The sequence below is a fragment of the Haemorhous mexicanus genome, chromosome 13 (genome assembly GCF_027477595.1).
Source record: "Haemorhous mexicanus isolate bHaeMex1 chromosome 13, bHaeMex1.pri, whole genome shotgun sequence".
NCBI classification, from domain to species: domain Eukaryota; kingdom Metazoa; phylum Chordata; class Aves; order Passeriformes; family Fringillidae; genus Haemorhous; species Haemorhous mexicanus.
This window is the reverse complement of record NC_082353.1, coordinates 12,920,706-12,941,923: the sequence shown is the minus strand read 5'-3', so window position 1 is coordinate 12,941,923 and position 21,218 is coordinate 12,920,706. Positions and strand designations below refer to the sequence as shown.

The window sequence follows — 21,218 nt, the reverse complement described above, 5'->3', positions numbered from 1 at the left end:
GGCCGGGCGGGACTGGAGCGCTCTCTGCTCTCCTATTTTCATAGAAACCGATCTGTGTACCTAGAAAATAACAGGAAGGGAAAGCGCGGGGGGAGGCGCGGGCGGGGTGGGGGGGGATAAGAAGATCCTGTTTTCGGTCGCTGCCCGAGGAGTAATTCGTCGGAGACGGCTCCATATTCCCGGGGCCGCGGCGGCTGCGGCGGGGATGGAGCGGGCGGCGCGGGCGGCGTAGCCCAGCGCGCACGGGGGGGCCGCGGGCAGCGCCGCGCCCGCCGCCGCCGCGGGGCGAGGGCTCCCCGGCCGCCCCCGCCCGGCCAGCCCGCTCCCTGGTACCGGGGGCTGCTGGGGTTGTGTCCAAGGCCTCCCCCTCCCCCGCGTACACACTCACACACACAGACACACGCACACACACTCACACTCACACACACACACTCACACACACACACCCCATCTCCTCCTGCCGCCGCCGCCGCCGCCGGAGAGATCGGGGATCGCCCGCGGCCCGGCCCCGCTCCCGGCTGCGCCCCGTGCCCGGGCGCATCGCACCCCGCGGGGCTCGCCCGGCTGCCCCCGGGGCGGCGTGCGGGAGGGCGGGGGGACACACGGCAGCTCCCGCGGCAGCTCCCGATGGCTCGTCCGCGGCCCCGAGAATACAAGGCTGGAGACCTGGTGTTCGCCAAAATGAAGGGGTACCCGCACTGGCCGGCCCGGGTGAGTACCGCGGCGGGGGCGCCCGGCCCCGCGCCGCCGCCCCCATCGCCCCGCGTCCGGGCGGACAGCGGCCGGGCCGCGGCCAGGAGCCGCCGGAGGCCCCGGCTCCGGCCCCGCCGGACGGGGGGCCGCGGTGCGAGCCCACCCCGCTATTATTGTGCATCTTTTCTTTGATCTGTAGATTTCTCCCCGGCCCCCCGGGAGGAGGAGGAGGAGGAGGTGGAGGAGGAGGAGGAGGAGGAAGGGGGAGGGAGGGGGGCGAGCGCGGGCTGTACCTGGGTTGTTATCGCGGGGAGGAGGCTTGGGGAGCCGGCAGCCCTGCCTGCATGAAAACGATGCTGTTTATTATGCGCCCTCCCTCGCCCCGGCCCCCGGCTCCCCCGGGGGACAGAGGGGCCCCCGCAGCCCCCCGCGGCCCGGGCAGGGCCGGGCGGCCGCCGCCCCGGGGCCCCGCGGCCCAGGGACCGGCCGGGACAGCGCCGCGGGCCGGGCCCGGCGAGCTGCGGGGAAGGGGCACGGCCCGGGGCAGGGACAGGGACAGGGACAGGGACAGGTCTGCAGGGGGCGAGGCCCGGGGTCGGGCTGTGCGTGTCCCAGGGCGGCGGGCTCAGCCCGGCTCGGGGAGGTTGGATAAGGTGAATCGGGTCTGGCTCTGTGGCAGCCGCCAGCCCTGGTGCCACCCCACTGCGCTCAGGCTTTTTGGGTCTCCCGCACCTCCCGCCGCACCTTGCCCTTTACTGGGTTGACTTTCTTTCATAGGCCTTTGTCATTTTTTGTTTTGCACTGCCATGATACAACTGAGATGCAAAGGCACCGTGGTCATTTGACGGTCAGATAAGCTCTGAGTGTACTTGAACATCCATTTCTGGTGCTGCTACAATAACGCAGGGCAGAGCTTTCCGTGGGGGGTCTGGTACTGGCACACTTACATGGCCTGTCCTTTCCCTCCTCTTTGGTCACTGTTGTGTAAACTCACTAAGTAACACGTGTTGTGGGAACTCTTGGCAGGCAACAACCAATGAGTCTGTATTTACTTGTCTTCCCCAGCCTTGCTGGGATGATTGGGGAGTGCTTCATGCCATCATTTGCTAGTCAAGGAAAGTTGCTGTTCTTTATGGACTGTAAAGAGCATGAAGATAGTGAAGAGTTGTGTGCTACCTGCAGGGAAACATGGATGAGCAGGGTAGAGATGGACTGACATTTAGCATTAGCCTTGGCAAGACAGCCCTGGAAGAGGATGGGTGTAAGTGCTGGAAAGGTGTCCTGGGCAGAAGTGGGAAGCAGAAGTGTTGTTGAGCAGCAGACACCGTACAAGGAGGGAAGGCCAACACAGCAGGCTTAAGCAAAGGTCGGTGAAAAAAGAATAGCAACAGGGTTCTAAATATCCAGAAGCCTGGTAATGAGGTGGTGCATGCAATTATTTTGGCAGAGCAGGCTAAAATTAGCATGCAAAAGGCCGAACATAATCAACAACGGGTTGTGGTTTTGTAATTCTATCATTATACAGGTTGGTGGATATACTACCTAAAAAATGGCAATTTATGTCAGCAGAACAGCACGAGCCACTGAAAATTGACTTCTTTCCTACCTCTGTCATGGTTTAATTTACTGTGAAAATTTTAATGTGAACAGTTGAGACCATTACCACGTTGAAGCATGTTAATCCCTTTCCTTTTTGAGCCTTTGTAAAACTCCCATTTGTTTACTCAGAAGCAGAACAGGGCCTTTTGTTTTAATGGCATTTTCTTTCCTTTCAAAAAATCATTATATGCTATGCAGCTGGTCATAGCTTTTGACTGGTTTACTAAATAGGCACCTGAATGGCAATAATATCCAACAAAGTACATCTTGACTAGGAAAAAATAGATGTGCTGTTCACATAACTCACTTCCTTTGTGCAGAGTAACAGGATGTAAAGTTCAAGTGAAGACAAAGCAGTCTCTAGTTATAACATGACTTAGCAAGTAGAGGCAGAACCTGTAGAGAGCCCAGAGTCTACCACCAGGTAGGAAGAGAGCTGTCAGAGAGGGGAGCATTAGTGCTGGGTGGTAGTTCAGCAGAGTGTGCACAGAATGTGCTCCTGTGACTTGTGTTGCCATTACTTACAGCTTCATGGTAGACCAGGCTGATGTCTGCCTGAACCTTGTTAAAATTACAGTTTATGCCATCTTTGCTAGGACTTTTCATCGTCTTGGTTGCCGAGTTTTGCCTGATGCACACTTTCTTCCATGAGGGCCAAGCCTAGAGAGAACATTAGTCTTTTTTGCTTCTCAGAAAACATTATGGCATACAAATAAGAAGCAAAGAAATATTTGAGTTGAGAATGCAACTTCTGATTAGCTGAATGCCTTTTATCCAGGGGATTCACTTGCTTCCAGATCCTTGAGTGGTTGCTAGCTACTTCTCTATTCATTATGCAATTAGCATGTTTGATCTTTGCATTCTCATAAAAACTCCTATATTTCATGCTAATATGGTAGCTTTAATAATATGAGTAACAATACATTTAAATGGCAGTGTTATTGCCCCTACCAAGTGGTGTTTGGCATCAGTGAGACCTTTGGCATGAATTTCCTGTCTAGGGACAAACTTCTTAAACTGTGTTTAATAAACCTGCGAAGTGTTGGAGCAGGACAGAAGTGATCTGCCTGTCCTCTAATGAAACACAGACATAACTGACCTGGCTCAGAATCAGCCATGTATTTTTGTGCACATGGGTAGTGTCGGGCAGAGGAGGTTCCTCAGATCCCAGGGGCTCCAGCAGCAGAATGCAGACCTGCCCCCAGCTCAGTGACTCCTGTCTCTCCCAGGGATGGTGCCTGTGGGCTCAGCCAGCTCCATGTGCCACAGCACTGCAGACAAAACCAGCACAGGCAGCCCTCTTAATTCCTACCTTAGCTTCCCAGCCCTCTCTTTGGAGCTGTGTTGATCCAGTGATCCGTAAGAACAAGCCTGACAAACCATCCCTATGAGTAAAGAGAGAAAAAAGATGCAAAAAGTAGCAAAATAGTGATGAAATGCCAGAGAACCATTGGAAAATTGTGTCTTATAACTGATGGAGTGCTCTAGCAGTCAAGCTACATTTAACATTTCTTTGTAGATTGGTCTAGAATTCATTTTAAGAAGGACTGGATTTGCCACACTTGGCCAAAACAATAATGGCCAGATACCTGATGGCTGAAAGAGGTCACTTAGGTCTTATTACCTGGAAGGGCTGCTTTGCTTTTTGGTATCACATTTTCTTATGCAAATCCAAAATTTCCTTTAGCTTGACTGGAGGACAACAAATATGTTTAGAATTGTATTGAAGTTTAATAATAAAGGTAAAGGAAATGCAGTTTAGTTTAGCATGTTTTTTATGTTTGTCTGTGATGTCTGTTGTCTTCAGATGCTCATCAAAAATGCAGAATAAATATAAACTGGGCAGGTCATCAATCCAACAAGCAAGCAACTGTGTATCCAGAGAGTCTGCAAAAATAGAGGGAAGATGCCATTGTGGTTAAAATGTAGAAAATAAGAATTTAAGTTGTTGTACGTTTGATGAGTGGTCTTTGCCTTTGAAGCACTAAATCCCCCTGTATCTTACTTCCTTGTTTGTAAAAGACAGTTAACAACTCTTGTCCCTTTAAAAAGGTGTTGTGGAGACAAAATCCCTAAGGTTTATGAGTTTCTTTGATGCTGCTGTGATAGGAGCTGTATTAGCACACATAGACAGAAAAATCTCTTCTTTCAGATACCCTAGTTTTTCTAGGATAAATGTCCTGGTTTATTGAGAAATTGCCCCTTGAATAGTCACTCAGATGAGATAAAAGAGAAAACTAGTGGTAGATTCAGAAAGATCAATAATGGTGTTTGTTTTATGAGTGACCCTGAAGAAACAATAGGCACTTAGTTGCTGAAATTAGCTACTGATTTAAAAATAGGAAGGAAGCTGTTAATGCAACTGTAGAGAGCAGAGAAAAAGTCTGGAATGACCTCAATAAAATAAGAACATGCCCAAATAAATGGCTGATGCCATTATTGAACAGAAGTCTAGGATTGTGCAGCTGGGGAGACAAGAACTGTGTTTGGATAAGCAGCAGGAGTTTGTGTAGGGATGGCAAAGTTTCTTTGGGATAATACAAGAGACCCAAGCAGGTAAGACAATGTATTTTATTGTAAATAAAATGGATTTTAATGTAAATAGTGGATGTTTAAAGCTATTTAGAACACGTTGTGCTGGGAGGAGAACACAGCCTTTAAAGTGTTGGTGTCACACCATTATGAAGGTGTATTTGCCATCTTGTCAGGGTGGAGTTCCCATTTGCTGGACTCCTGTTTGTCTTCTCCAGTTCCTTTATTGCTACTCGGAATTAACAGGTACTTTAACTCCAGATTTGCTACTCAGCTAACAATGAATGAATGCCACTCTTATGAATGCCACTGTGAAAAAAACACCTGCCAGTAGCAATGGCAGAATGGGATTTGGGGCACTTCAATGTATTAGTTGCAAATGGATATGAAATGTTCAGTATATTGCTTAGAGTAATACATAGTAAATGCTGTCATTTTAATGGGAACTAGTGTCAGTGGCAGGCTGAGCCATCATAATGTAGTGATTACATGAGAGTTTTTATCTCAGTGTTTTCAGTATTGTTGACTGTGTCCCCCCTCCAACATGGCAGGAAAGTAAGGTACCTGAAAGTATGAAGTGAGATCATTCAAGGGAAAGGTTTAAAGGTAAGCTTATGCCTGAAGACTGTGTTAGATGACAGCCTAGAAAGGCTCATAACACTGTGGTATCATAATGTAATATAATGTTAGACACTCTTAAAAGAAATTACTACTACAGAGTAACAAAAGACTTTCAATATCAGCAAAATAAATTCAAAAATATATTTTGGACACCCCTATTAAGACATTTTAGTAAATAAGCCTCTGTCATCCAGTTCAGTGAAGTGTGGATGGAACCAGTGGGTTGATTTTGGTGCAGAAATAGGACCAAGGCTTATATTCTGACATCATTTTATAAAGTACAAGGTACAGAAACAACTTTGGTCTGTTATAATGGCCAGTATGACAGCTTGCAAATATTGAACTCTCCAACACATCATAGAAGAAAGGTTCTGTGTTTTAAGTGTTTGATATTTAAAACAGACCATTTGTTTTTTTATTAATATAAGAATAAGGGAAGGTGGGTTTTTCCCTGGCAGGGTTTATCTTTTTTGGCAAAGAATGACAGACAAAACTCAGATTAGATCCAGAAAACTTCAAAGGGTCCATCAAAATAGACAACAGATCTTTCTCTGTGTTTTTCTGCCAAAACTTGGTCTGCAGCCTTTTGAGCTTTTCTCCTTGGCCATTTGGGACCTGTCCAGTCCTGCACCATGTGCTTTTCTCCTTTCCCCCTTTTGGTTGCTCTGGTTTATGATCTCACTTTTGCCATGTTACTAAATACGAGTCTCCTGTGACTTCTCCTTTACCAACTCAGAGCTCCTTCAGTCTCTCTCCCTCTTTAATTATGTGCCTCACTCATACATCAGTCCTTGGAGATCTGCAAGCAATTTTTCCTGGCAGGTCCCTGTTTGTTCCTTTCTGAGATGAGACATGATTTGCTGATCACTGCAAAGGTCTGGCTTATCCTGGGAACTGATGGTGAGGCCGTGGCTTCTTCAGGCAGCACTTCCATGAGTTCTGCTGTGGTGCATGGGAGAAGAGCACATTTAAGGCAATGAGTCCTTTATGGAATTGTTTGCACTTTCTAATTCTTCTGCACCACATTGACACATGTTGCTTCGCATTTAAACTTACTTGCAGATACCTGGTCATATCCTAGAGTACAGGTGAATGCATTTTTAGTGACCTCATCAGTTCATTGAGTAATGATTCCTTCATTTCCTGAAACAGAACTAAAAAGGAGTGAAGTATTAATTCTCCTACTGTTTGGAAAGTAGGGAACTTAAGTAGCTGATGGTCTTTTTCTGTCGTCCTGCAATCAGTTTTAAGTATGAATTAAAAAGCTTTCGTCTGAGGACTGTAGCATAAAATGTCATCATTTTTATACATGAGGTTGAACCATAGCTTACAGTAAAACCTTTGCTCTTGTTTAGCAAACAAATAATTTTGGAGCCAAGATGTTCCATGTTTGTTGTTAGCACAGCAGGGGTATAAGGGGAAACATCTTTAAAATTCAGTTCTTTAAATCTCTCTGCTGCTTTTTTCCCTCTTTAATTAGTTTAAATAATTAGCCCCAAATGTGCAAGTCCCATCTATTGTATAGATGACAATAGATGAATACATTTTCTCCTGCGGTGTCACAATTTTAAGTCCAAATGAAGCTAACAGTTGTCTCAGAAGTTTTGAAGCAATAAGCAAAAAAGTTTTTCATACCCATACTCTACAGATTTTTTGTTAGATACTTTTCCTTATTACTTTGGAGCCACTGAATAATTTTCATCAACTGATCTCATGGAAATCACTGGATATACATTTTGGATGAAGGAATAGTGCCCCTTTCAGTGAAATCTGTAGCCTGTCAAGTCAGTCTGTATGTTGCTACTACAAAAAGATGGGAGAAATATTAGTTTCCCCTCATTGAGTGACAGATCTCTTTTTTTTTTTTGGGGGGGGTAAAGAGCCTTTTAGAATTCCCAGCTGGAATGAACTTTTTGTAGGCAGCAAAATGAAGACAGAGTTTTCAGCCTTAACTCTTCATTTCCTGTCATAATAACACATTAACAAGTCTTCCTGCATTTAAGGTAATAAAAATCTTGTAAGCAAGTGATTGCTGACAGTAAGTATATACAATTGTCATTTGAGGATAGATGAAAGGACTTCCTGATAGTGCTGGAGAAGTGATAACAATGGGGAGAGGCTGGGCATTTTAACTGTTCCAAGTGGTGGTGCCTGAGCAGTAAAAACCTTTCCACTGTGTACTTGAGAGGCACAAGGGAGAATGAGGCTGCCTGAGGCCTCTCAGTAATACTGCAGTTTGGGTGGTAAATACAGCAAAGAACACAGAGAAGTAGTCTGAGAGGAGCAGGCAGGAAGAGGATGTGGAGATGGCTTTCTAAAGGTGTTAGGAGTTAGCTGAACATCAGCACTGTGCTGTTTCTTTAAGTACCCTGGTACTTTTCAAGGCTGTCCCTGTGCCATCCACCTCAGATCCCAGCTCCCAGGGATGTGTCAGTGTGGGCAGACACACCTGCCCTGTGCACATGCTCCCCTGGAAAAGATCAGATCTGAGAGCACAGGAGTAGCACATGGGCAGGGCATCAGCTGACTCTGGTCTCCAGCAGAGGCAGCATCAACAGCCCGTGGTTTGGCTGAAGCACAATGGAGCAATGAGAATGAACCATTATTTGAAAGATTCCAAGAAATATTTGGCAAACAAGGCAGTATCATGAGGTAAAGCTTTTAAAACTTAAAGAAGGAAAGAGATCCTTACTTCCTCCTCTTGGGAAGGTCTCTGCAGTACTGGCTTTGCACATCTGAGATTGTTTCATTCATTTGTGTAGCAGCCAGTTCTAAACCTGATACTGAAATTGGATATAAACTGCAGGTTCATTTCATTTTCCTTTCTTCTACTCAGGCTGTTTGACATGAGAAGCTTGATAATACTTTTGCCTGAAGGGCATATGAGACCTGGCTTTGGGGATTGGTTTTGTTTGTTTGTTTGTGGGGTTTTGGTTCTAGAAAACAAGAGGAGGGTAAGAAATTTGAGTCAATACTGCAGCATCTTAACAAAACAATGAACTTCCCATGTTATGAAGAAGTTCCTGTCTGAAGTTCCCCATCCTTCAAGTGGTCTCAGGTCAACCCAAATATTATCCTTGGCATCAGTGTTTCTCCAGAAAGACATGTAATGTCCTTGAATTTCAGAAGGAATTTATCTCTGCCTGCTGGCCTTTTGTAAAGCTCTGCTGAAATCTGAAAATGCCTTCAGAGTCAACATAAAGGGAGGACATGGCGTACTCTGCTCTGGGCCACACAGAGCCCAGCATTAGAAAGGACAGGTGTCCACAGACTTTGGTCTCTGCCTTAGAAAAGTACATTTAAATCTCTTTCAGCTTTCCATCAGCAGATTGAAAGGTTAATTAGCATACATCTGTAGCCCTGACAATGCAAACTGGAAACAACTGTTTATTTTGCCTTGCAGCAATCTGTAAAAAACCTAGAGAGAGGCTGTTTGCCAGCTCTGGTTTGGCTGCTTGAATAGAAGACATCATATAACAAAAGAGGAAAAACAGGGCAAGGAATATCATTTACCAAAGAATTTCCTTAAGACCGTCAGTTAACAAAACATCCTACATGCAGCAGAGTAAGTAGGGCCAGGGAGGAAGGAAAAAACTTCCAGACTGTAGGGACCTTACAGATGTCACTGTGGTGTCACTGATGTCAACTAGGAAACAGTGTCAGCCTTTAAAGTCAGGAACTTGGCCTTGGAAGGCACCTACCTATGAAGCTACCTAAAATACAAAGAGTAAAACTACACCAAAGGCAGAAGAAACTCTAAGTCTGGGAGAGCTCAAGATAAAATTGCACAATAGTGCAAACCATTTCTGGGAATCAATCCCATATCAGACTGGATTACTGAATGTACTAAATATAAGTACATATTGAAACTTAATAATAACACAGGGAGTGACCTTAAAGAAATGTGTAGCATCAGTCTGGAGATGCAATTCAGGTGGGAGAAGCAGGAAAGTGCAAAGAGAGCAGCAAAAGCTATAGTTGCAAAGAACAATTCTGGAGTTGCTGCTATTTCCTTGATCTGCTGATGTGTTTTGCATACAAAGTCATTGGAACCAAGCAGTTCTTTCTTGCTAGTTTCTCTTCAGTTTCACAAAATTTATATTTTACAGCATTCACACCTCCGTAAAGGGTTACTGTCAACCCTTTCTTTTAATTCTTGGAGGACAGTGTATCTTCCTCATCTGGAATCTCTTCCACATGTAGAAAACAAGAATCCAGGTCTCCATCCCTGACTGCTACCCCAGTCTCTGACCCGTTGTTTGGTAACTAGGAGACAGCTCCTGCTGCTCCTCTTCTGCTTAATCCTCTGGGAAATGCTTGGATGTGGGGCACTTACAGTTCCCCTTTTCTATGGCCCTGTGGGGTGGGAGCAAGGGAGGGGGTGCCCATGGAGCAGTGTTTGGACTCACTGTGCCATGGGTTGTCTCTCCTGACATAGCAGCATAAGGGGGTGCCCGAAAGCAGAGCACTGAACCTCGAAAGGAGATTTGTCTCCTTCCTCCTCTTGAGTTTTGCTTTTCTCTTTCCTTCCTCTGCTTGTGCAGAGACCAAGCAGGCGCAGGCTGAGAGGGGCTCCAAAGCCAGCAGGCATGGAGGGCTGTGTTTGGCACCCCAGAGGAAAAGCAAAACTGTTCATTTGTGGCCTCCTTCCTTTCTTGGGATAGAATTGGTTGCTGAACACTAAATCAATCCCACCAGCCCCACTGAATGCTTTTGGTGTGTGCATTGCCCTAAGCATCTGTGTATTTTTCCTTAGGTTCATTTAACATGTTCAGGCTGTCCATCCACGTCCTGCCCAAGGGCTGGACCATTCTCCCAGGTGCAGCTGCACCCTGTGGGGCTCTGCCCAAGCTGGCAGGATGTGTGTTTGTATATGGGATTGCTGCAGAGTGCCTTGACCTTTGCAGCACACCGGTTATTCAAATGTAACTTGTGGTCCACTATTGGCTTCCTGTAGTATTGCTGCTTCCAGCTTTCTCTCTCTGACATTGCCAATCCCTTTTCCCAGCTGTGTTGTGTTTTTCCCTGTGCAGACTGAATCTCAGTTTACGTGCAGCTCGTATTTCTCACAGAGCCAGGGCTGTGAGTCAGTTGTCACTGGGTTTACAATCCCTGGGTGTAGGGAACTGACTGCACGTTTCTGCGTGCACACCTACGAGCCTGAGACTATCTTTGAATATTTGCAAATGTTCCCACCTTGCTGTCCCAAATGCCACTTCCAGAACCGGGAAAAAGGTGCTGAGGGAGGCAGATCCTTCAAGAAATACACCTAAACAATGCATATCATGCCAGGCACTGTGTCCTACTGTAGTGGCATGTTTTTGTCATCTTTTTCTTAAACTAATTAGTTGCTTGTTGGTTTTCAGCCCAGATATCATAGTTTCCATCTGAGCCAGTGTAAATTTGTATTTCTGTAAGGATTTCTTCAGACTCTATTATCTGGAATCCAATTAAGTAGCATTCATTCAGGATTAATCACATGTGGAAGTGTTTGCAGAATTGAGGTTCCTGTGTTCTTAGCAGCATACTATTGCTGCTGTATTTCATTATCCCCCGGTAGGAAAGGGCTGGGGAATTTCATGTGTTAGTTGCCCTGCACAGATCCACTGCATGGCTGTCCTGGGTATTATGGAATAGCAGAAGGAAGATGATACCTTATCCCAGTAGTTGGCTCTCTAAAGACCATGTCCCAAAGGCAGAGGATGAGTTTGACTGCATAAAGATTCCTTGATTTCAGTAAAACTGCTTACATGTGTGCTGACATGCCTGTAGAAACATAAAGTAGGACCACAGCCTAAGGGAGAAGGCAGACGTTCATCTTAAAAAAAGAAAAAATAAAATCTGACATTCCTTACTGCAGTGCCTCTCCAGATACCAGGACTTTTGAAAGATATTATTGCAGCAAACTCAAAAGATAATTCTTTTCATATGGTGTCTGGATCAGGTGACTTGCATATGTGCAGGTACCCCTTTTGCTGTTTTTTATCAGAAGTTCTTTTTCAAAATCTTCCTCTTGTGCAAATTTTGTTTTCCTTTGTCACAGTCAGTATTTCTATCACAGCTTGTAGAAGAAGATAGTATAAAGCTATTAAGCCTCATGGTTAGAATTTTAATGTCTGCAAAGTAGTAAGTTTGTTTTATCTGATAATATTTTGTTTTCTTTGCATTTATTTGTGTGACTCTGCTGTGAAGCTTTTTAATGTTTGTAAGGTAGTGGGTCAGTTTTGTGAACAGATATTTTGAATTGGTACTTCTCTTAAAATAACAAGAACTCCTTGTTAAAAGATGAAAACATTAGAGAAGACACATTTGTCAGATGGGGCTCTTCAGCATTAAAATGCTGTGAGTGTTTGCTCCTTATCTTTTAGAAGATCCTTTATGCCATCTCCTGCCTTACAAATGCATGGATTCACCTGTGAATATAATTGCCATGTTATTGTGCTGGATGGGATCTGATCATACAAAGACAATGGCTTTGTTTATGCTGCCAAACTGTATGCCCAGCTGTGCTTGCAGGATCAAGCCTCTAGCTGTTAACTTTCTAGAAGGCCATAATAATAAAGATTTTAGTGGCAATATGTTCAGAAGAAATGGCAGCTTCTTTAGCAGATGTGGGAGCAAGGGGAACAATTTTTTAATGAGAAGCTTATACTTTTTCTGAAACGTTTGCTGCTAGAGGATGGTGTTAGTTTGTTTGTTTGTCAAATGTCAGCGAGGCAGTGACCTGCTGTAATGACAGGGGTGTCATGGCTTGAACCAAGGCAGATTTCTGGAAAATGATGCCATCCTGAATGCTGCATGTGAGGCTGAACTGGGGATCTTGACAGGTAGAAGCAGTGCGAACTAAAACACTGTGGTTGTGCACTGTGGTTTGGACACATCATGGTGTCATCACCATTAAAAACTGAAGGCAAGGGACAGAATTAAAATTTTCAGTACTGACAGAAAGGCTTTTGTTTGGAATTTCTTGATTTGTATGAGGTCTGTATAAACACTCTGTCTGGATCCCAGTATAAATCTGTGTGTGCAGTGTTCCCTAATGCCCTTCTAGTTCCAGATATGTGTATCCCTAACCAAGTCCTCTTTTATTTGTAATTGCCTTTTCCATTTATTTTCACAACATGAGTTAGAATAATAGGCTATTTCTTTTTAAAACAAGATAGCAACCTGGTTTAAAACATGCTTAGTATGGACGCCATCCCTGATTCATAGGTTTTAAAAATTTAATATTAATTTATGTGGGAAATAGTACAGTTCCACACATGTAATTTGTTCCTTGACAGGCTAGATCCTTAAAATTAATCTTCTGGTTACCTCTCCCATTCTGGGATAGAAATGAGAAACAGTGATGTATAGAGGAGGTATAGAGATGGAAAGTTAGAGAAAATCAGAGGAAGAAAGCAGATTCTGGATTAAGCTTTGTGACATAACTGCAGCTGATTTACTGGGTTTTGTAGGTAACTTGTGTTCATGGCAATACCATATTCTGAGAGGTTCTTTGAGAGTAACACAAAATACTGACACATACTTCATACATCTATTCAGCTTAACGTGCTGGATAGAAACAACAGAAATTAAAAAGTAACTCTTCGTCCTACACAAATATAAACATATAGGCAACTTCAAGCCCATGATTAATTAATGTGAATTAAAAGAGAGTATTCACATGCTTAAAACTTCCTATTTAGTGGTTTTGATGTACATTTTTTTTCTTGGGCTGCCACCCTAACAAATCTGATCACTACAATATTGGTGTATTCATCCTGTCTCTGACATTAATGCCACTTACAATTCTAAAAATACATCTTTTTGTCTTTCATGTTTTCATTATTTGATTTCAGTTTTTTTCCTAACATGATTTGGTAATTAGGATCTAGATTCATAGCTCTACAGTACATAGTGGAGTACTTTGTTTATTTTAACATAGTTTCATTCCTCTAAGCTGCTGCTTGAGTTTGGGGTGCTGGGTTTGAGGAAAATTAATAAATAAAGTTGTTATTCTTTTAAGGACTATCTAAGTAAATTTCAGCAGCATTATATTTAGAGTCAAAACTAAATGAAAACTCTCATTCTGAGATTTTGGAAGCAGAAAAATGGGCAGGTGGGGAGGGGTATGATTTGACTTGGAAAAACTTGTTCCTGAGTCTCTTTAGGCAGGAGGATTAAAATTCCTGAGAGTTTAACCTAGACTGGGGGACTTTGCAAAGAAGGCATTTGACAGCCCAATGGCAGCTCCTGGAAATACCAGCACAGACTGAAAGCAAACCCAGTAAAAATACCAAAGCTGGGTCCAAGTGGTGCACAGAGACCACTGTGACTCCATGGATCTTTTTTCATTCCATGGTTTTAGCAGCCCAGCTGACACTGGCAAAAGTTCCATCTTAGCAAAATAATTTGTGTGTTTAATGGCTTGTTTTGTGCCTTAGAGGGTGACTGAGGCTGGGGGAGTGAAGGAAACAATTAACTGCACACAGTTGTTAGCTTTAGAGCAACCAGAGCCTTTCAGAGACCCAGAGCCCTCCTGCTGCAGGTACGAGTTTGCAGTTTGGCAGCAGAGTAAAGAGAAAAACCTGCCTTTGCAGAGTTACTGCAAATCACTCCATTTCATTGCCTTTGCAATTAGATTTCATTGCTGCTCATTTCCCCCAGCTTGCGTCCACGTTGTTGCTTTTTACGTGTCACTTGCATCACAGCAAACAGCCGCCCTGTGTGCCAGTGATGCTGGGTGATCAGACCTCTCCAGAGCCCCAGAGGATGATGTGAGGCCTGTCCCAGTGCCCCACGAGCAGGTGAGAGCTGCCACTGGGGCTGCCATTGTGCCTGCAGATGTTCCGCGGCTGCGGCGCTGCGTGCGCAGCTCGGCTGGTCCGGCTGCAGCTGCCTGGCAGGGCTGGCTGCCTAACAGCTACATCAGCTCATGGCCCAGCAAACAGAACTTAGTGTTTGAAGGAGTTCTGAGATCCTCTAAATAGGTGTTCTGGTGTGGCACATTAGCACTGTGAGGCTTCATGTTCTGTGGGTCCGCAGAGAGCGGCATAATGCAGACAAATACATCTTGGCTTGGCTGTGTCTCCATTCCCTCTAGAGGACTGGTCGGACACTCATAGTCCCATCTCTGCTGCTGCACCTGAACCTCAGAGGGTTGCAGGATACTAAAAATGCTCTGTGTTTTCAAGGGACAAAGATTTGTGTTCTTTTCCCAGGCAACAGTAAGCATTTTCTGTATGAGGCACTTGTTCACTGTTTCAGGCCCCTGATGTTACCCCCCTTAGCTGCAAGTGATGGTAAGAAAACAGGTCACAAAGGAGACAGGAGGGTTTTCTGTACCCAAAAGCCCAGATAATAGTGGAATCTCCAGAGCCTCAAGCTTGAGTCCTCCCCAGCAGGAGCAAGGGGCTGCAATAAGTGAAGGAGACTGTTCCTTTCTTTGTCTCAGGTGTGTGTCTACCCTGTCACAAACTGGAGGGTTCTGTTCTCCATCAATCACGTTTCCTTACCCAATACAATCTTAGCCACAAGTTGTAATGTCAGTAAGGTTTTGTGTATTTTTTGGGAAGCTGGACTAAGTACTGCACAGAGATGCTCCATATTCTTTAGCCTGGGAATATTGTGTAAATCTGATTTTTTCAACTGACTTTTTGGGGTAGAAAATGATACTGAAAAAAAAATAGTAAATTAAGCCAGTCAAGTCTAGGAGACTGCAGTCTTCTGAAAATTTGATTACCTTTTGGCTTTAAGTGTGCTGATAGGAGTATAAGGCCTTGCAACACTTCTTTTAATAAAAGCTTGGACAGTGGAATATGGTGCTTTGGGTGGAACAAATGAGCCTCAAGTATAAATCCAGTTGTGTGTATTTGACCAAATGTCAACACTCTAGGCCGGCTGCATCTAATTGAAAGTGTTTTGATCAAGTTAACTGGCAAAAAAAAAAATCCTACCTCATGAATATAACATTCTTCCTTAAAACCAAACAAAATCAATGAAGTAGTAACATTCTAGAGTAAATATTGGGAGGCAAAAAATATTCCTCAGTCTAAAGAGTTCTTATACATCCACACACTCTGAGGAGATGAGATACAGAAAGTGGCAGGGTTTATCTGAACACTTTGGGGAGGAAGGTTATATGACTTTTCATGTCTCTTTGGTTTTTAAGAAGAGAGTAGGAGGACAGAAATACAACATTTGTGAATTCCCAGTCCCTGAAATTTCTCACTTATTGATGTCTTGACTGGTTATTTAATTTTTATTTGCTGTATGTCTTCTAAACTCATTTTATATGCGCATTTCTTGCACACTTGTATATTTCAAGACTAAGATATTTGTGGTAAGTGGCAAAGTAAGATAACCGAATTTTGTCATCAGAAACTGATTTCATTAGGTGTTAGTGGGCCCACTCTGATTTGCTTTGGTGGATGTACATTGCAAACAATATTTTGATATATGAGGAATAATTCAGATGAAGGAGAAGCAACCCTTCACTGTGCTTAAAGGGAAGAAAAGTAAATGTTAAATGCCTCAGAGCTGGCAATATTTGTTTAAAATAAACAAGCTCTCCCCACCCATAAACAAATAAAAAGTAATTTTGTGAGCCATGAAACTTAAGAAGTTTATTTTTCTCTGGCTTGCTTTTGTGTGGATTTCCCAGTGTCTGATGTTTTGATTCAGCCTGCATTGCAAGCTGTCTCTCAGCATATGGACTGCTTGTCTGCCCATCTTCTGTTGGACAGCCTATTTATCACAAAACATGGGGAAACTTAATATCTCTCTGGCCTTTCTCCTTTTGTCTGGTTTGGCAAAATTGTCTGACGTGTCCCTGAGTTGTTGCAGGTAAGAGTCAGACTGAAAACAGTGTGGTCACATCCTTTTCTCTCCTTAGGGAAGAGACTGGGAAAAATAGAATCCTAGTGGTAGCACCATTGCTTCCTTCACGGTAGCAGGGAAACACTTCATTGGAGAAAACAGAGCATTTCTGCAGCAGCCTGGCTTTGGGGTGTGCTCACTGGGAGGATGACCTGAAATGCAGCTCTGACAGAGCTGGAAGTGTGCATTGTTAGGAATTCCTCTCATTTTAGCAGTGGACCTCAAGTGCTTTATAAGAACAGTCCCATAGTCCCCATTCATAAAAGTGAGTCTGGAGGAGATGCAATGATTCATGTGGCCAAGGTCATCCCAGGGGCCAGTGGCAGGGAGAGGATTTGTCTTTGTGTCCCCCAAGTCTCCTCCTCTGACATCTTCCATCCAGCAGCCCCAGAAGTGCAGAGAGGACTTGAATCACATGAACAGATCGGTTATCTACAAAGTCATGCCTATAGATACCAGTCACGCAGAACTAAGCTCTGGCCCCGTTTTCATATTGGAGATTAAAGCAGCTCTGCAGAAAGTGCATTTCAACTTTCTGTCTTAAAAATATGCTGCTAATTAGGGATGTAAAGGGGCTGAACTCAGCTGCAAGACTGCTGATCTTTCCTAGTGAGACATTGCTGCCAGCATTGTTTGGACTCCAGCTAACCCTTCATTGTCTTCTATCTCGTTGAGGTCCTGAGCATGCACAGGGAAAAAAAAAAGGAGGATTGATGTCTTTATATTGTCATTTCTGGCTGTCTGCAGGATACCCTTCAGCCATTTTCAGCAGTGTTCAAAAGTATGCTCTGCTGGTTTTAATCTTGTTTTGCTTTTTGTTTTTGCTGGTGGCACTCTTCCATGCCCAGAGACTTTTTTAATTTTTACTTTTGTAGCTGTGCAATTCCACCTTATTAAGTTGGATTCTGCTTCCAGTCTCACCCTTCACAGGGTTATCTTTTTTAATGGGTGAAAAAGTGCATATGCCAGCATTCCACACCAGGAGTTCAGGTGTGTGATGTACATTTGGGAGTAGTGCTCTGCTTCAAATATCTGTCTTCATACATGAGAGAAAAAGTCAGCAGTCTCCAATCAGCTTCAGTTGGACTGCTCTTCAATTTAAGCACTGTGGAATTTGAGTCACAGTTTTTAGCTTGAAGCAGGTTGGGTTTTTAATTTTTTTTCTTTTTTTTTTTACATTTTAGGATCCTCTGGGAAAAAAAAATTAATATTTTAGATCTTACAGAACAGTATTTTAAATAATGGTTTAGAAAAGATACTGCTATACTGCTGACTCCCAGTAGCATTAGCTATTAAAAAGAATAATAAATCCATTGGAATAAAAATGTTGTAGTAAAGCAAAATATCCTATTTTAATAATGGATTTTGAAGACTATTGCTTTTATCCATCTAGAGTTCTGCTATTAAGCTAACTGCAAAAGATCAAGCTGCTTGCATGTGTTGGGCAGTAATAAGCAATTTGAACCACTTTCCAGCAAATACTATGGGCCTCTGCTCCACTGCTGTGCTGCAGCTCCAGGGATTTCAGTGGGAGATGTGGATCTCAGCAATGGCTCTGTGTGCTTCTGCCAATCAAAGGCATTTACACTATCTCACAACAATCAGTGATTACTGCTCTGCAGTTTTAATTCCCTCTTTTTGCAAAATAAAAGGAAATCTTGTGGGTTTTGGTGCCAACATAAGCATCCCTGCATGCTGATGTAAAGTTCTCTTTTCTGTAAATGGGGACCTGATAGGTATTTTGCATAATACCTTTTTTGTGTGTGTGTGTGTAAAATTCTGCTGGAAAGCAATAGGACAGGCTCTGGTGGAAAGCCACCCTGACAGCCTGGAATTCCTGCTTCTGAGCAGCGGCTTATGCCCAGCACGGAGGTTTTGTGGTGCCATAAACCCCGACACCTGCTGCCCCTGCAGCGGCAAGGAGATGCCTCTGGGATGCCCGTCCTGCCCTGCTGGGCAGCGCAGCCCCTTCCTGGCCCTGCAGTGACATTAGCCTGCCCGGAGCGGCTGTGCCAGCCCGGCAGAGACGAAGCTTCGTGCCGCTCTGCCCGCGTCTCGCCCAGACACGGTTCCCGTTTTGCAGGGAATGTGGAGCTCTGCAGAGCGCAGCGCCCGGGAGGGGGTGCAGCTTCCTCTGCTGCTGCACCAGCCCTCCCAGCCAGCTCCTCAGCCTGTCAGGAATATGCCGCGGTATCCCACGGCCAGGCACGGGGATGATTTGTGCTTGTGGGAGCCTCTGCTGTTGTCCTTGTCGCTGGGCTCTGCTCTGCAGCGCCAGCCCAGCCCACCCAGCCAGCCTCGCTCCCCAGGGCCCCCAAGCTCACGGCAGGCGGGAAGGGAGCACTGCGGTGCGAGGGCTCCAAACCCACCCTGACAGCCAGCGGGAAATGCTCTCTGAGATGCCAGAGATTGCTCGGCACCAGCCAGAGCAAAATACTCGAGCTGCACACCCATCCTAGCCAGTAAAGCACAGTGTAAGGATCTGACAGATTTCTTGCCTCCACATTGGTAGTCACTAGCAACACGCTTTGATAAAGCCCCGCTCTGGTTGGAGAGGACCGAGCTGAATTTTCTCTTCGGTGTTCTTGACCCTACAAGCCTGGCATTTGTTTACTGGAAAAAACCTCGCAGTTCCATCTTTAAAGCTCTGCTGCTTGGTTGGCAAACAAACGCTGGGCAGTGCAGCTCTGCTGAGGTTGTGCAAAAAGAAAGCAATTGTTATTCATTAAGCAGATGACAGCAACGGGAGCTAAGGGGATAAAACTCGAAATCTGAAACCACCTGCTTTAATTTTAGCCATAATTGAAGCGGCTGCCCATGGTGTTGCTGATGCACATGTCAGATTTGCACGCCATGCTCTGCTCACACTGATTTCTGTGGCAGCAAGCTCCAGCCCGCCCTGGTTCAGGCAGGGATGGAGCCCGTGTTTGATTGCAGCTTATAGCGGGTACTTGAGAATCTGTTTGTTTCCTTCCAGGAGCAAAACACAGTCGCAGTCTGCCTCTCTGATAGACAGATGCTTTAGTCATTAGTGAGGTTTCTGTGACTACAACACTGTGTTCTAGTATGGGTGCTCTTTCCTCTTTTGTTCCTGGTTCAAGGCAGCGATGCTTTTTTCGCTCTTGTGCTCATGCGCTCACTCTCTTCCTCTCGCTCCCTCCCTGTCTCTCTTTGATCTTGCTGATATGGGGAAAAATATCGGATCCAAATCTGCAGCATATTTAACCAAAACATCCTGTAGAATGGGAATAAATTGTGACTGAGTGCAGCAGCAGGAGATTGCAGTATGGTTGCTTGTACTGCTTGCTTTCTGCTACACCAAAACAACAGCGATTGTCATGGAGCGCCGGGGTTGTTCTGCAGCTAAATAAGCACGAAGGGACTCCACATTCACAGGGGGCTGAGGTGGCTTTACTGGGTATAGGGAGACTGGGCAAAGCTCTCCTCTCACAGTCTCTAATGCAGGGATTTGTGTGAAAGGGGTAAAACAGGAAGAGATCTTTCCTAATGGCAGAGAGGGTCTCATCCTTTACTAAATTCTCTGGAGTTTTTGCCACAGAGTTCAATGGCCCTAAGATAACACTGTCACTTTATATCCAGCCTTGTTACAGTACTAGCAACATAAGCCCCAGGGCTGGGGAGCTCACAGCAATATCAGTGAAGGCAGGAAAAGTCTTGACCTCAGCTGCAGAGTGAAATGTTAGAGTGGGAGCATTAACAATCTCTCCTTGAGCTGTTTGGTGCAGATTTATACTGCATGTGTTTGTATGTGTATGCCAACTCCCAAAAGCTATGAAAAGCTTTTTTATGGTTTCCTGTGATGATACATAGTCAGAAGGGATACTTGGATGAATAAAGAAATATGCCACGAAATGGGGAGCAGGTGAGCTGCGTGACAGATGTGTGTTCTGTCCTTTGTTGTTGGTGCTGCTCCTTAGCTAACAGTATTAAGTGCTGGGAATGAGACAGAAGGCTTAACTCCACTTGGGATTCTGCTTAGGACAGCCTCACCACTTTAGAGCATAGCACATGGTGAGATGTAAGATCCCCAATCCCTTCTGATCAGCATTCCCTGCTAAGCATGTCTTCATTCCCCCCCTTTACTGATCATTTACAGCTGTTTACTTTATTTCATGAGAGATTCTGAGGGGGCTGAGGCATTAACTGGGCTGTGCTGCTCTATAGTGCAGCCCAGAGCTGGCGCCGTGCTTCAAGTGGCCAAATGAGATTTGCACTCAAGTCCCAGCAGACACTGTTTGTCTCAGTCAAAGGAGTCCACATTTTCCTGGACTCTGGTACCTGGACATCTTCCTTGTCGCAGTAAAGAGGAGGATGGCTGTGGCATCCAGACAGTCGAGGTGTGTTACCTCTCCCTGCACTTGGGAAACTGCCAGCACAGCCTTTTTTGCTCTGACATGTGAATGCTTCTGTCTTGAAGGAGGCATAAAATGTTTTGCAGACATGCAGTATCTCCCTGACTTGCTGTCAGTTTGGAAAGGGAGTTGCAGTGGTTTTGACCTGCAGTCTTTTTATCACTCCTAAAATAAGTCTAATACCTGTATTTAAATAATGAATTGTGAGCAAATAGCAACCTTTCTTAAAAATCAAATAGTTAATGTCAGAAAATGGTGAGCTCTAAAGTAATATCTTTGACAGCCTTTCCTCTGTGTAGCCCTGATGATAAAGAGGACACCAAAAATCCTGTCGTGTTGTTTCAGTTCCTCCTATAACACAGCTGAGCTAAAAGGAAATGCACGTGCTCATCCTCCACCAGTGTGTATTTTCCTTCTATGTGCATTTAAATAATAGATTCTCCTTTTATTTATCAAATTATTAGCTTTGTTAAGTACAGGAAAGAAGTAATTGCTGTGCCCACAAGACATGTGACACCTGTGACAATCCCGGATTGTCTC

General features: G+C 44.6%; 1 protein-coding gene across 1 annotated transcript in view; it reads left to right on the top strand.

Annotated features, from left to right (window-relative positions):
• The first annotated feature begins 271 nt into the window (after positions 1 to 271).
• Positions 272 to 21,218, top strand: part of HDGFL3 (HDGF like 3) — a 37,131-nt gene continuing 16,184 nt past the window's right edge. The window contains exon 1 of the mRNA XM_059858468.1: positions 272 to 711. Coding sequence (XP_059714451.1) covers positions 628 to 711 — 84 coding nt within the window. The 5' untranslated portion in view covers positions 272 to 627. The remainder of the gene's footprint in view (positions 712 to 21,218) is intronic.